Consider the following 15152-nt stretch of genomic DNA (forward strand, 5'->3'; position numbering starts at 1 on the left):
TTGATACCGCTGTGGTTTGTGTGGTTGGTATTTACTCACCTGAGAAGAATTCACTATGCAAAATTTTTTTTAGGTAATTAGTTCACGTGTCTTTTGAGGACAGCCATGTCCTTGTGTAATACAGCAGATGTTGTTGTTGAGCAACATAAGAGAATGCATGTCAAACTAAAATATGCACATCAACAAAAGCATGTAAAGGGAAATATGTGTATGTAGATGTGGCAGAAGGACATTTTCCCAGGGCTGAAACAGATTGATAATGCTAGTGGGAATGCTGTGAAGAGTGAAGTGGATCTTCTTTTCCCTTGGTTGATTCAGAAACATCAAAGAACCTGATTGTTACCGTAGCCTGCTGTCTCCATGTGTTGCAAACATTTCTGGGAACTGAACAGCTTTTCTCCTGCTTCTTCCGTCTGCACTGTGCCACAGATATTTTCATTATGAGAAATTATTTTTAGGCTTCTTATCTCCTAAACTAATCCCACTGAGTATGTTTTCCTTTGGGCAAACAAAAATGTGTGTTTTATATCACAGAGGACCATCAATTAACAGGTAATAACAGGAGTACATACAAATGTAGAAAAGAGAGTTCTCACATACTTTTCATTAAATATTGTTATGCTTTACTGGTGGGGTTGGGTTCTAGAGGCCACCTACCTAAGGTGTTGGCTGCTACAGGACCAAAGAAAGACCTGAGGACATGCTATCTGGAGTGGAAAAAGTGTGGTGTTCACCATCTGACTCACTCATTCATTCATTCATTTTCTAGTGGAGGGTGGAAAAAAGTGGGTAGATTAATTGAAAATTAGAGGAAAGAATTTGTTCAAAAGACTCTGCTCATACATTGCTTTTGTGGAGCAAAAAAGCAACAAAATTTGATTGTTTGAGAGAATGTGTCAAGTTTCCCAGTCTGGCATCTACATGGCCTCTGCATTTTGATTCTTTATATGTCCTAGTTAATAGAATATTTCTTGGAGACCTGGTTTTCAAACACCACCTCTCCTTTTTCCCCCCTTGCACTGTTCAACAGTTGATACCAAACGGATCCAGCCACAGGATGCAGTCTGAAAGGAGCCCCTATTCCAACGTGCTGCACGCAGTCGAAGGATTCGCGCTGGTTCTGCTCTGTAGTTTCCAGGTTGCGACGCGGAAGCTGGCTGTCCTCATCCTCCGAGAAATCCGTTCCTTATTCCTGGCCCTTGGCCAGGCGGAGGTAGGATTTTTCTCTTCTGGAACTTTGAGTTAAAACTTCCCGAAGATAAAGCTCAAAACTGCTATTACAGTTGCTTTTAACGTAATTGCTGCAGTGTAGCAGGTATGCACTTAGTTTAAAAAAAAGCATTTGATCTCAGCTTACTACTTCTATTTGCCTTAACACTGCAAACCTTTCTATGGACTCAACAATGTAACATGAATGGCAAATGCCCTGTATAAGAATGTGAAGGGAAATGTACAGCAACTTCTATTTTCTCTTGGAATTATGTGAATGTAAAATACAGTGTAAAACCTTTTCTACTGCATGGGTCATTTTTGTATTGTCAAGATAATAAATTTACATTGGAAATGAAACCCATTCCTGTAGCATACCATTGTGGGTGAAAAGCCCACAGCATAAGACACCTTTAAGATCATTCACATACATTTTCCTTCTATAGTAAAGACCTCTAAGTCTTTTTTATGGGTGCAGAAATATGGAGAGTCATGTTGTGTACTGGCGGTCACAGCTCAGTGAGCCATCTAAATGCCTAAGAACACAAATATGTGTTTTCATGGCAAAGGAATGCTTCAATAAACAGTAAGCTAATTTTTCAGTCTTTTGATACTAGCTATCCAAAGTCATTTGGGATTTTCTGATATGTGCTTTTGTTCGCTAAGCAGTGAGCTATAGCCACAAATTAACTTCATTTCAAACCACAGCTTGGACCGAGTTCTGAGATTAACTTGAAAAAGACAAAATGTACCCATCGTTAACAATGAATATTTTTAGCTGCTTCAGAATCATGTCATAATTTTCAGATGTTTCTGTTGCCTATCCCAGAAACATAAGAAGGGAAATAATTTGGTCAGGAGAGCAGTAAACTTGTATTCTCTGTGTTATTCAGGATGATGACAGACCTATGATTGATGTCATGGATCAGTTGAGTTCTTCTATTCTTGAAAGTTTTATTCATGTTGCTGTTTCAGACTCAGTAAGTACTACTTTACTGTCACTGCTTGTGTTTGCATAACAAATATTAGACATGAAATACTAAAAACAATTCTGCTAAAAATCCAAGAAATCATAGAGCTTTACAACTCCAGCCATCTACCCAAGAGCTCCAAGGCTCCCCAATGCCCCAGACAATCTGTTCCATGAAGGTAATTGTACTATGGATGGGGAAGATACTGCATACAGAAAAAAGAACAGTTGAGAAAGTCTTATCACTAGCACCACCTAATGCTGGAGGCACTCACTGCTATCATCTGTTTGAGAAGGGAATCAGCTTTAGCTGCCTTGTGTCCTCAGAAAGTGGCCCTGCCTGCACACCTGAGCATAAGCTCCAGAGTAATTCACAGCAGGGGTGAATCTCTCCTTTCGCTCTCTCAGGGGTCTGATGTGGCTGACATGCATCAGAGGAAGCAGAGATTGAGCATTTTAAATAAAAAAGTGTCGTGTCAGTAGAAGAACTGATACATAAGAGAACTGATTTTGCATGCTGTCCTAGGGATTAGTGAAAGGCTCATTCCAGAGGGCAGGAACAATGAGTATGGGGCACTTTTCAGCCTGATTGAGTTTAAAGCAACAAAGGGTCCTGTTCACAATGAGTGCCCTTTCCAGGGCTGTGGATTTGAGACACATGTTGTGTGCTTAAAAAAGTAACCCCAGCCAGTAGTCAAGCCTCACACAACTGCTCACTCACTTCCCCCCAGTGGGATCTGGGAGAGAATCAGAAGGGTCAAAGCTGGAGAACTCATGGGTTGAGATACAGACAGTTTAACTGGGAAAGCAAAAGCCATGCACACAAGCAAAGCAAAACAAGCAATTAATTCACCAGTTCCCATGGGCAGGCAGGTGTTCAGCCATCTCCAGGAGGGCAGGGCCCCATCACATACAGCAGTGACTTGGGAAGCCAATGTCTTCACTCCAAACGTCCCTCTTCCTTCTTCTTCCCCCCCTTTTACTGAGCATGTTGTCATACAGTCTGGAATCTCCCTTTGGTCAGGTGGGGTCACCCGTCCTGGTTGTGTCTCATCCCAGCCTCCCAAGCGCCCCCAGCATCCTCACCAGCGTGGCAGTACAAGAAGCAGAAAAGGCCTTGGCTCTGTGCTTCCCTGCTCAGCAATAACAAAAACATCTCTGTATTGTCAGCCCTGTGTTCAGCACAAATCAAAACACAGCCCCATACCAGTCACTGTGAAGAAAATAAACTCTACCCCAGCCAAAAGCAGCACAGAAGGGGACATTAAACTGGTGGGGAGGTTGGGCCCCTGTGCATCTGGAAACAGAAACTGAGCAAGAAAGAGACATTCTGACTTCATAATACAGGAATTAGGAAATTTGTCTGAAATAGCAGCACCTGGGTTTGGGTGTTGCAGTTTTTAGAGGCCAAGGTTTGAATCTTGTGCTTTCATTCTGTTCATTAATAATAAAGCAAAGCAAATGTGTTGCCTCTGTGCCTGGTTTCTGACTAGCACAGCAAGGAGTTTTAATTTATCTCTTCTCTCCATAGACAACAATCCCGTTAACACACAGCGTGGATTTGCAGTGGCTGGTGGAGTGGAATGCTGTCCTAGTGAATAGCCATTATGATGTGAAAAGTCCTTCCCATGTCTGGATTTTTGCACAGTCTGTTAAAGACCCATGGGTTCTCTGCCTTTTCAGTTTTCTTAGGCAGGAGAATCTCCCAAAGCACTGTCCTACTGCACTCAGTTATGCTTGGCCATATGCCTTCACGAGGCTCCAGCTGATCATGCCTCTTGTGGATCCAAAGTAAGTGGCAATCTGCATTTCACTTTCTTTTGGACAGGCTGTGTGATTTTAATGTAAACTTTTCTTTGGTCTCCTGTTTGAGTATCAGTGCATACATCCTGCAAGGTGTCACACAGAAATTGGTGCCGCACCAATTTTGAGTTTCATAATTGCAACTTGTAAGGTGGAAAACTCCCATTTTCTACCTTTGTTGATTTTTCCTGTGTGTCATGTCATGTTGAATTGCAGCTGGTAGATACACAGCATGATTTATTAACTCTTAAAATATTTTAAAATACTGTAATTAAGACTTTAGTACTTATAATCAATACTGGAAGATCGTTTTAAAAATTACAATTGCTTTTTAAATTCTAGTATTCCTGTTAATGCAAAGAAGACAAGCACAGCAAGCAGTGGAGACAACTATGTTACTTTGTGGAGAAACTATCTTATTCTGTGTTTTGGAGTAGCAAAGCCCAGTATTATGAGCCCAGGACACCTGCGTGCTTCAACCCCAGAGATCATGGCTACCACCCCTGATGGAACCATGAACTACGATAACAAGGTGATGCAACCTCTTACAAGTAAACTATTCCTTTAGGAGAATTGTGAGCTGCATCTGTGTGCAAAACCCTATCCTGATGAAAGTATTTCAGTTAGGGAATGTTTTGACATGAGCAGACTGCATAACAGACATGCTTAACAACTAAAACATCTGTATGATATGATGTGTTGATAAATATTTGGCAAGAGCTATGATGTTTTCAATATATTGGGGGTTTTTTTTTGCGTTCTGGGTGATGTGCATTCAAAATATAGAAGGTCTGAACATGTGTTTTGAAGTCAACTTTAGTTTGCCATCCCCTTTCTTTCTTTGTAGAGCACTGCACTGAATTTAAAACATTAGGAAATAAAGCAGATTTCTGAATGCAAATTGTATTCCTGTTGGATATATGCCTGTCAGAAGCAATAATATATTAAATACACTTCCAAGTAGTAGCAACCTGAGAGGAGCAGTAGCTCCACAAATGCAATTACTGGAATATTTTAATGAAGCAACAAATAAAGTAAATTGCAATAATCTGTACTAAAGCAAAGAGATTTCCCAGATGTATTTACTTGTTAGGTATTATTGAGATGATTGTTAGGTAGCAGACATCCAGTTAGACTGGTGGATTGATATCCATAATAGTAAAATCATTCCAGCATGTTTTTAAAATATGTATTGATTCTCAGACAATGTTTGTTTGTAAAAAAAAAAGAATTGTGTTTGATTAATACTGATATCCTGACAAATTCAACAATATTTTAATATATTTTAGGCTATTGGAACTCCATCTGTTGGAGTCTTACTAAAGCAGCTAGTTCCTTTGATGAGACTTGAAAGCATAGAAATAACAGAATCCCTTGTATTAGGATTTGGAAGAACAAATTCCCTTGTTTTCAGGTACTTCTCCACTTATCATATTCTCAGTTATTTGCCTATAATACAAGTTTTTTATTTTTGCTGTAACTTCAATATATATTTAAAATTTTATTTGCACTTTAGAGCTTCATTTTTATATGTTGAATAAAATATTTATGCTTTTCAAAGGACATTAGATTTTGTTTATAAGTATTTATGGTTTTTTGTTTTAGGGAATTAGTAGAAGAACTCCACCCACTAATGAAAGAAGCCCTAGAAAGAAGACCAGAGGTTAGTTGCAAAAATTAAATGTACTAATTTTTTTAAAATGAAAAATTATTTTTAAAATAGTAATTCTGTCTGTTTGAAATACAAATATATTCTTTTGTACTAACTAGAAAATTAATTCTGTTTGCAAGAAGAATTTTATTAATTGCATAATTTGAAATAATTCCATTAAAAACCTAGTTAAATTTAATTTCTATCAGTGATCTGAAAGGTACAATATAGAATTCTATTCTCAGGAAAAATTTCCCATCCAATATGGAACCTCCTGATACAGAAATTGCATATATTGGAAATTCACTTTAAGTATCTGAAAACAAAGAGCTTTAACACAGCTGGGCTACAAGCACATTTTGTAGCAGTGTTTAGATGTGCTTTTATTTTCAGGGCAGGCAGGGTCGCCTATTTCAACTTCATAGAATCACAGAATGGCTGGAAAAGACTGAAGTGGTCCAACCTTCCTGCTCAGGCAGGGTCATGCTGGATCACATGGCACAGGATTAATTCCAAATACCTTCAGTTAACTGACAAATTCCATCAGAGTTTTCATTACAGTACTTTTTAGTTACAAGAGAAAGTAGTGCTGGAAGGGTTCCCAACAGATCTTCCAACCCACACAAGAGAGAATTCTGTGTTCTTAAAAACCTCTGGTGGTAAAATCTGTAGCCTCAGGAAGCAGTTTCCTCACAGGATGTGTCTGTGCAGCTAAACAGGAAAACCGTAGGGAGAGCTTCAGTACTGGACTCAAGTTCTGCTCAGTTTTCCCTCCTCGACTCAGTTTTGGACCATTCCATTTGGCTCCAGGATAGAAATCTGAGATGGCTCATGGACAATTCTTAATAATTCTGTGTCTGGTAGACATCCACAATCATTTCCTTCTGTGTTGCTTCACACCTCAATGCTGTTGTGTGGCTTCCATCCCTATGAAGTCACTGATTTGAAGGTCATTTGTTTTGGTACTGGGCAGAAGGGGAGAAATACATCTTAGTGCAGCCACTTGCCTCTGCATTTTGGCTGTGCACCATTTAAGACAACTTAGACTTGAAAATCCTTTTCTGGAGACGTATATATCCAGTGTACCCTCAGGAAAGGAATTGCAAGAATTCAGAAGTTTATTGTATGCAACAAGAGCGAATTTAGCACATGGAATTTTCTGCAGAGGAATACAAGAACAAGAGACTGGGATGTTAATTCCTGTATTTTTCCTGGTATGAATAAATGGGACACCTTCCTGCAAAGCAGTGCCACCTGGAAACCCAGGCGTGACTGTATGGGCTGTGTGGCTGTAGGGATCATGGCAAGCCTCCATGTCAGCAGGCAGATATCCAGCACACCAGAAACAATGTCCTTGAACATATGCTGTGACTAGGAAGAGAATTCCCAGCATGGCCAAGAGCTGCAGGGATGAACCAAAATGGACATTACACAAGATCCGCCCTGTGGGTGCTGGCACGGAGCTTGCCAGATCACCTCTGACACTGCTGCAGGAGGCAGCTGTGTCTGGTAAATACTCTGTTAAAACTGCTTTTTTCTCTGCATGTGCTTCCTGCAGCCTTAAAGGTGTAACAGGAGAAAAACAGGGCTCAAGTCAAATGGCATAATAACTGGAATAAAACCTTTGGCCGGGATGCTGCAATTCTGCCAGTTCTGGGTCAGAATACCAGACAAAGCATCATTTTGTTCTCCCACACATCTACTGCTGGCCATGGGCAGAGCCTGAGTTCTAAGAGTATAGATAAGCCTTTGATTTTAGTATTGCTCGGTTTTGAAGAGCAAAATCTGCATTTTCTCTGAGCTTTTCTTGTTTCTTTGAGCGCAGCACAGCTTTTTTACCTTCTCATGTTTTTCTGGCTTAGGGTTGATGCAGAATACCAACAAGTTAATTTAGCCTTTCAGCAAAGAACAAGCCTTGTTGCATTCACGTCTTTCCAGGAAAGGTAGAAGACAGAAAGGACAGCTTTCTAGAAGACAGAGAGATACAATGAGCCATTTAACAACCATGCAGTCCTGTTCTGTGGGAGGGATTCATTACTGTGGGAAAAACCCCTGCAGTCAACACACCCAGTACTGGACTGGAGTGGTGTCTGCTAGGAGCTCACTTGAATGTGAGTGATGGTGTCCTGCAGCATTGCCAAGTTCAGGAATAGCTAATCACTAAGGTACCTTCCTTAGGTCTGGATATACGTTCTGCACTCTAGGTGCCTCCAGCGCCCAAACTAGATGACATTAAACTAACATGAATATCCCTGTTACCTGAAGATAACATGGGTTTTTTCTACAGGAATCTTGAATATTAGTTATTTTTATCCAGTATTTCATTATTTCAATTCCACATTTTTCAATAAGTACTAAGGCAGTTGTTAATATTTTTTCCAAGAATACTTACAAAGACAAAAAATTGATCCTATTCAGCTCCTTGCTGATGTAAAAGCACAATGATATAGTGCAATATCCAAAAGTACTTGGGATCCTTCGTGAAGAAAATTCTTGAACTGGAATTCTTAAATCTCACTGTGATACTGGCATTTCTGAGGCTGCTGGTTTTTAATGTGTACACCTATGCATTTAAACATGGTTGTTATTTTAAATTCCAAGAACAAGAAACGTCGAGAACGACGAGATCTGCTAAGACTGCAGCTACTGCGAATTTTTGAACTCCTTGCTGATGCTGGTGTAATAAGTGACAGGTAGGACTATCACTCTTCATAAATACTGCTTTTTTTTATGTGAAACAATTTTCAGTCTTTGCCACACTGAGATTATGTCAGTATGTTCTTTGAAGAATTGTGTGGTCTATCAGATATGGAGAGATTTGCATGCATTTCTGCAGAAAACTGTAGCATAACTACTCTGTTATTCTATATTAATGTGCAACTTTCCTTCATGCTAGTACAAATGGAGCCTTAGAAAGAGATACACTAGCCCTTGGAGCCTTGTTCTTAGAGTATGTTGATCTGACTCGCATGCTTTTGGAGGCTGAAAATGACAAAGAAGTTGAGATCCTTAAGGATATGAGAGCACATTTCAGTGCAATGATTGCCAACTTGATTCAGTGTGTTCCAGGTATGAAGCTAAATCATGCATTTAATATAAGTATTGGAAAAGTAATTTTTTGTTTCTTTTTTTCTTTGTCTGTGCTTCTCTTTGTCTGTGCTTTTGAATTTTCATATAATGAATGTAAAGTGTAATGCAGAAAAAGAAAATGTTCAGAAGTCTACTAAGATTGAAATAAAAATGCCAATAAAGCTTGATGAAGCTTGTAATAGTCATGTCTAAGAATCACCTCTTTAAAAGCCTAGCAAAGAAATTGTCTGTGACCTCCAGGGGCTCCAGTTTTCTTCTTATTATTTTCTCCCATCTGACTTGATTGCCAGACTCTTCATAAACTCAGACAGACCTTAAAAAACACAAGTACGTGCAGACAATGTGCAATCTTAAATGCAGTGGCAAACTTGCCCAAGGTGTTGAGACAGTTTCCCATGTTACCTGAGTCCAATTGTATCACAAAGATTTTTCCAGTTGATTTTATGCTTTTTGTATATTGCAATATCACTTCAGAAATATAATATAATTACATTAGCAAAAAGCAAAAAAAAAAAGCCTCTGCTTTAAAGGCCTTAATGTAATCACTGGAAGATGAGGTATGAGGCTTTTTTTTTCATTTACTTAGGTAATTCAGCTGTTCAGAATGTATACCACGTATTTGTCATAAACAAAGAGCCACCAAGTTTCTGTTATTTATTGTCCCTACCTATTACTGTATTAGAGTGAGACACATGTATTGTTTAGGCTCAAATTTAAAGAATTGGATAAACCAAGTAAATATTTGCCATGAAAGGAATGCAGGAAGCAGTGAAAAATGCTGATTTTATAATTAGATCCTCAAATGCTTTTTTCCTATAGTCAGATGTACATGTTTGTATAACTCAAAACTGAAGGTTCTTAGAAATAAGATGCACCTTACTCACTTGGTTGGATTTTTTAAAGGGGCTTAGATACTATGGAGGAAGTGTATGCTGCACATATAAAATCCCTTCTCCTTTTGTAGAAATTTGAAAATCGTCATCATTGTGGCTCATGAAGGTGTATTTAATATTAAAAAATCACAACTATTTCTATTTCTGTTCACTTAGTTCACCACAGGAGATTTCTCTTCCCCCAGCAGAGCTTGAGGCATCACCTGTTCATCTTATTCAGTCAGTGGGCAGGACCTTTCAGTATTATGTTCACACCACTGGACCGTTACAGTGACAGAAATCACCAGATTACAAGATACCAGTATTGTGCATTAAAGGTACTGAAGTTTCACTGTGCAAACCAGTAACAGCAGTTTTTTCAGTGAAAATACGAGTTGTTGTGGGGTCTATTTCATTTTACTTTAAAGAAATTTGAATTGGCATATTTGATGCAAGCTTGTATGCTCATATGTGAATGTACAGTGGTATCATAGAATATAGCACGGAAATTAAATTCTTTCTCTTTGTTGACACTTTTCAAGGCTAATTATTTTAAAAACCAGAGTGCATTTTGACATTTTACTTAGCTGTTCATTGATGGGTTACCAGATTCAGCAAGGAGATCTTAGGCCCTGAAGTTAGGTGTAGTTCAGATGCAGTACCTCGGGACACTGAATCTGTACCAATGTACAGCTCAGGAGTGCCTCCCACGCTTGCCTGGAGACATGCTCAGCAATAATGTACTTCTGTGGCAAAACTGGTTGCAACTCCCCTGCATGAGTAAGCTGGGAAAGTAAAAGCTTATGTACTTATATAAGCTGCACCACTTGCTGTAAGACAGTTTTAATTTTTGCAGTAGCAAAAATTAAAAAATACTATTTAAACATCTGAGTGTATTTTAGTTGTTTTTGCAGCTTGATTTGTGAATACTGGGTAAAATGACAAAACAGAACTTGAAGATAGTACTACCCCCAAAATGCTTCGAGCATGATCTGGAATCCAGTAAAATCTGTAACAAAATAATTGTTGAATTCTACCAGTCAGTCAGCTGTTACCATTTTCACCATAGTTCCCTCCAAACAGAAAGCAAGTGGCAGTCCTGCCACTTGAAAACTGTTAGCCTGGCCTGAAATGATTCTGAAAGGTTTGTTGTGCTGCTTTTGGTGTGAGTGAAGTTCCATGTGTTCCCAGGCCATGTCGGCTGTGCTCTGCTGTGGACCTGTGTTTGATAATGTTGGCCTTTCCCCCGATGGATATCTTTACAAATGGCTCGATAACATTCTGGCTTGCCAAGACTTACGCGTAAGTACTGACCAAAATGCCACACTGATGGGCAGTCACTCACTGTACTGAGTGAGTAAAGAGTTTGTAAAGTGTTTTCTTTCTTCTTAAAGAACATGTAATGGATTATTCTTGCCATTTTCCATTTCTGTGAAGATGGACTTCAACTTTGTACCTACATAGTCATGGTTCTGTGTTTGTAGCTGATTGGACTGCCTCTTTGATTGAGGAGGAGTAGATTGGTGATTTATATCAAGTGGAGAGAATGAGACAACTCTCACTTTCCCTTTTGGTATCTTGCACTTTGTCCTGCTTTGTCCCCTCAAATTCTCATACCAGCACACATAACTCTGCTAAGGAAAGGTAAATAGCAGAACGTAAATAAATGCATGTGATGCAGCTAGAGGATAGAGGCTGTGGGAATGGTAATTGATTAGGGGAAAAAAAAAAAGGTTGAACAATTTAAAGATAGAATGAATAGCTGCAGAAAAAATCCTTCAGAAATTACATGGGATTTTGGAATGTTGGTAGGGACAGAGCTATAAAGATATATGCAAGTGATATGCAGCTTCTACAAGCAGTCACCTACACTTGGTGACAGAATATTAATAGGCCTTGGTGTTTGGTGTGCCAGCACTGCCCTGTGTACTGAAGGAAGTCCAAGCCTTAGTTGTGATGTGTTGTAGCAGTGGTGCTACCAGGATTAAGGGATTCACAGTCTGTAGGGAGAGTTGTTAGTTTGCTTGATGTAGCTGGATTAAACATACAAGTTTTCAGTCTTGTAAAGGGTATTTTTCTTTGTCTGCCTTGCTTCTGTGTTAGTCAAAAGGATAAATGTGAAAGTTTGTCGCTCTGTGAAATTCACGTGAAGTAGGAAATAGTTAACAAGTAAGATCATTGATAGAAAAGGAAGTTACCCAAGAACACTTACCAAGTATCTTAGATTTTCCAAAACTTCTGCTTTTTTTTTGCTGTTGTGCCCAATTTTGAAAAATTCATTTCATTTATGTAGTCTTTGTACATAGCACTTTTTCAAGTGATGAGTTTTGAAACCTGAATCACATTCTAACTCTGCTATCCCTAAAATAAATTAATTACAAATGTTCTGATTGCTTCTTACATATTCGAATTTTCCATTTTTGCCCTGTTTTCCCAGTGTCACTCTGAGAATTTTAGAGAATGAACATATCTGACCCCGCCAATCCTGTTTTGACATTTGCTCAGGTTCACCAGCTTGGCTGTGAAGTTGTGGTCCTGTTGCTAGAGCTGAATCCTGATCAAATCAATCTCTTCAACTGGGCAATAGATCGATGTTACACAGGATCATACCAGCTTGCCTCTGGGTGTTTCAAAGCCATTGCAACTGTGTGTGGAAGCAGGTATAAATTAATTTATTGATCTATGCTTTCAAATGTAAAGAAAACTGGAGGTTCTGCTCACTGTATTGTTAGGAGCTGTTGGTCACACACATACATTCTCAAACAGGTTTTGGGACTGTATAGCTTGATTTTCATGAATCTGAAAACAAAGTGATCTGCTTGGTGGAAGATGTTCTTACTATAGGTATGTTTGAAATCTGGGGAGTTTTGATGCTGTTTCGCTCAGAAAGATACAAACAAAGCTACAACAGTTTTATTTGGAGGTAGGTCATAAATCTGGTTTCAAGAGATTTAGCATGGGTTTTAATTTAATTTATAAAAGGAAAAATGTTTTCCATGTCAATGGCTTGAAAGTCATTATTTTGACTTGTCATTATCTTGAAAGTCATGTTCTTTTTCTAAACTGGCTTTCATTTGATTTGTTTAGTTCCTTTCCTGTCAACTGCTATCATCATCACTGCTAATGCTGAGCAAGCACAAGCTACATGAAGAAATAAGTACAAATATTGCTTTTGTGTCAGGCTTTCATAAAACCCTATCCCTTTTTTTATTTTCAAAGTCAAAATTTTTAGAGAAATTAGATAATGCAGTAAGTTGCATTTTATTAAATTAAATGTGAAAATTTACTCTTCAAAAAAAATTTGGCAAGATGTCTGATCAGCATAGAGAAATACTCAATAGAGAAATAATTGGAATTTGGAAAATCAAAATAAGTCACAAATTTCATTGTTTTCCTGCAAAACTGTTTTGTTCTCGCAGGAACAACTAGACTAGAGACTGCATTACATGGAGGTTTTTAGAAATATGAATGGAATTTGGTGTTGGCAAATTCAGTAATGTTAACAGGGTTTTTGTTTTAATCAAAACAGAAACTGCTGTTTCAGCCAGTCTTTTTTCCTCAAATTGTGTTACCCGTGCCACTGTGATCTAAAAATTATTCTTTTCCATTCTTACAGTAAAAAGTGAGAGTATGATCTTTATGATTTATTTTGAATGGAAAGTCCTCTTTCTAGCAAGCTGGGAATTTTTATTAATATTTGAAAGCTTTTAATAGTTTTTCCTTTATCATTTATCAAAATGTATCAGGAGACCACTGCCTAAACTGCCTGTAAAATGAGCAGCAATTGATGATGTCCATCCAACTTTTTACAAAGAAGCCACTTCCCTTCATTTCTTTTCTTTTTGTATTTGTTTTTTAAGCAGTGGAAGGGCAAAGAGCCAGTTACAGAGCTTGGCTTGCAGCTAGTATATGGAATTACCAAGAATGTCCCATGCCACACATGTATCTGCCATATTAAAAAGTCCAAATAGGCTTCCTGCAGCCATCCAGGAGCACTGTAGCTGACATCTAGGGTGGCAAATTGATGGTTCACAATTCAATCAGTGCATTTACATATCATCAGGAGAAAACAGAAGCCTATTTAGTGCAAATCCAAATATTGTGACATGGGATTTACTCCTCTAACAATATTCTCATTAAGTTAACACTTTGGTATGTTTTACCTTAAAATTGACATTGACTTTATAGATAGCAGACTTTTTGAAGGAGTTCTTAATGTTTACTTTTTGAAAGCAATTTTCATAGAATTGCCTAATACCTCAGAATGTTCATGTCAGAGATAAGTGTCCTTCGTCCAAAGGGACTATTTTAATTGCATCTTGGCTTAAGAAATTCTTTATCCCTGGAAATTTTCATGCTCCCCATTTTCTTTCATGGGCGTCAGCCTGTCCTGTAAACAGTTTATGCTATAAATTAAAATGAATTGACAGTCATAGACACAGGTATTCCATTTCTCATTGTGGGTAACTCAGTGCATTCCTAAGCATTGGTCCAAAGTAATTATAAATAATCCTTTCTTTCTTCCCATTCACCAGATGGTCCTTTGATCAAGCAGTGTGTATTCATAAGAGCTCCCTTTCCCATATTCTGATGGTAGAAAAGAAAAAAGAAAGATGACATTCTCTTTAGACCATATTACAGAGTAAATCAGAGTGAATATAATCTGCATTCCTCACCAGCATTCACAAAAATGTTCTGTTTATTCTTCTAGGAACTATCCTTTTGATATCGTGACGCTTTTAAATTTGGTGCTCTTCAAGGCATCTGACACCAACAGAGAGATTTATGAAATTTCCATGCAACTTATGCAGGCACGTATCAGCTACTTATTTTTTCCTCCTATCCTTGGAGACTTTTTTGGTGAACCTCTTATAAAGTACTGTTATTTGCACATTAGTTTTGTTTTGAAAATAAACAATCAGTTTTGTCTTGGCTATAAAAACTTACAAGAATATTTATGTGAAAATGAATGTTATCGAGTCTTTTATATTTGGAGCACATACTCTGAAACATATAGAGCTTTCTCTGATAGCTAAACTTCAAATGTTGATATTTCCTGATTTAATAAATTTTTATTGTCTCATTCCCTTTTTTTTTTCTTTTGTCTTTTATAGATCCTTGAATCAAAGCTTTTTGTTTATTCAAAAAAGGTAGCTGAGCAAAGACCAGGCAGTATCTTGTATGGGACACATGGTCCATTGCCACCTCTTTACAGTGTCTCACTTGCCCTTCTTTCATATGAACTAGCAAGGATGTATCCTGAACTTACCCTTCCACTTTTTTCAGGTACCTGTATTTATTTGACTTATTATCTCCTTTACTTTTTTTTTACAAATTCTAGACTGCTACCATTTTGAACCACAGTTCTGTTTATAAATGTAGCTTGACCTGGTTTTATTCTGGTTCAGGTCAAATCAGATTTAGGAATCCATATATTTCCTAGAGGTACTCCCACAAAGTACAGAAACCTTCTTCGGGGACTCTGTGCCACTTATGTGACCTTGGGGTAACTTTGAAATTACAAGTGCCCTGAATGAGGTAAAATGACATTGGCAAA

At 38.1% G+C, this 15152-nt stretch overlaps 1 protein-coding gene across 7 annotated transcripts in view; it reads left to right on the top strand.

Moving 5' to 3' along the window:
• The window catches only part of FRY (FRY microtubule binding protein), a 223289-nt gene that overhangs the window by 143908 nt on the left and 64229 nt on the right, over nt 1–15152 (top strand). For all 7 annotated transcript variants that reach the window (XM_059838832.1, XM_059838834.1, XM_059838831.1 and 4 more), the window contains 13 exons: nt 1031–1213; nt 2103–2189; nt 3711–3970; nt 4325–4514; nt 5272–5396; nt 5588–5645; nt 8235–8326; nt 8530–8702; nt 9773–9933; nt 10787–10897; nt 12101–12255; nt 14307–14406; nt 14710–14881. In XM_059838832.1, coding sequence (XP_059694815.1) covers nt 1031–1213; nt 2103–2189; nt 3711–3970; nt 4325–4514; nt 5272–5396; nt 5588–5645; nt 8235–8326; nt 8530–8702; nt 9773–9933; nt 10787–10897; nt 12101–12255; nt 14307–14406; nt 14710–14881 — 1867 coding nt within the window. The remainder of the gene's footprint in view (nt 1–1030; nt 1214–2102; nt 2190–3710; nt 3971–4324; nt 4515–5271; nt 5397–5587; nt 5646–8234; nt 8327–8529; nt 8703–9772; nt 9934–10786; nt 10898–12100; nt 12256–14306; nt 14407–14709; nt 14882–15152) is intronic.

This window comes from Haemorhous mexicanus, chromosome 2 (assembly GCF_027477595.1).
Source record: "Haemorhous mexicanus isolate bHaeMex1 chromosome 2, bHaeMex1.pri, whole genome shotgun sequence".
In the NCBI taxonomy this organism is placed as follows: domain Eukaryota; kingdom Metazoa; phylum Chordata; class Aves; order Passeriformes; family Fringillidae; genus Haemorhous; species Haemorhous mexicanus.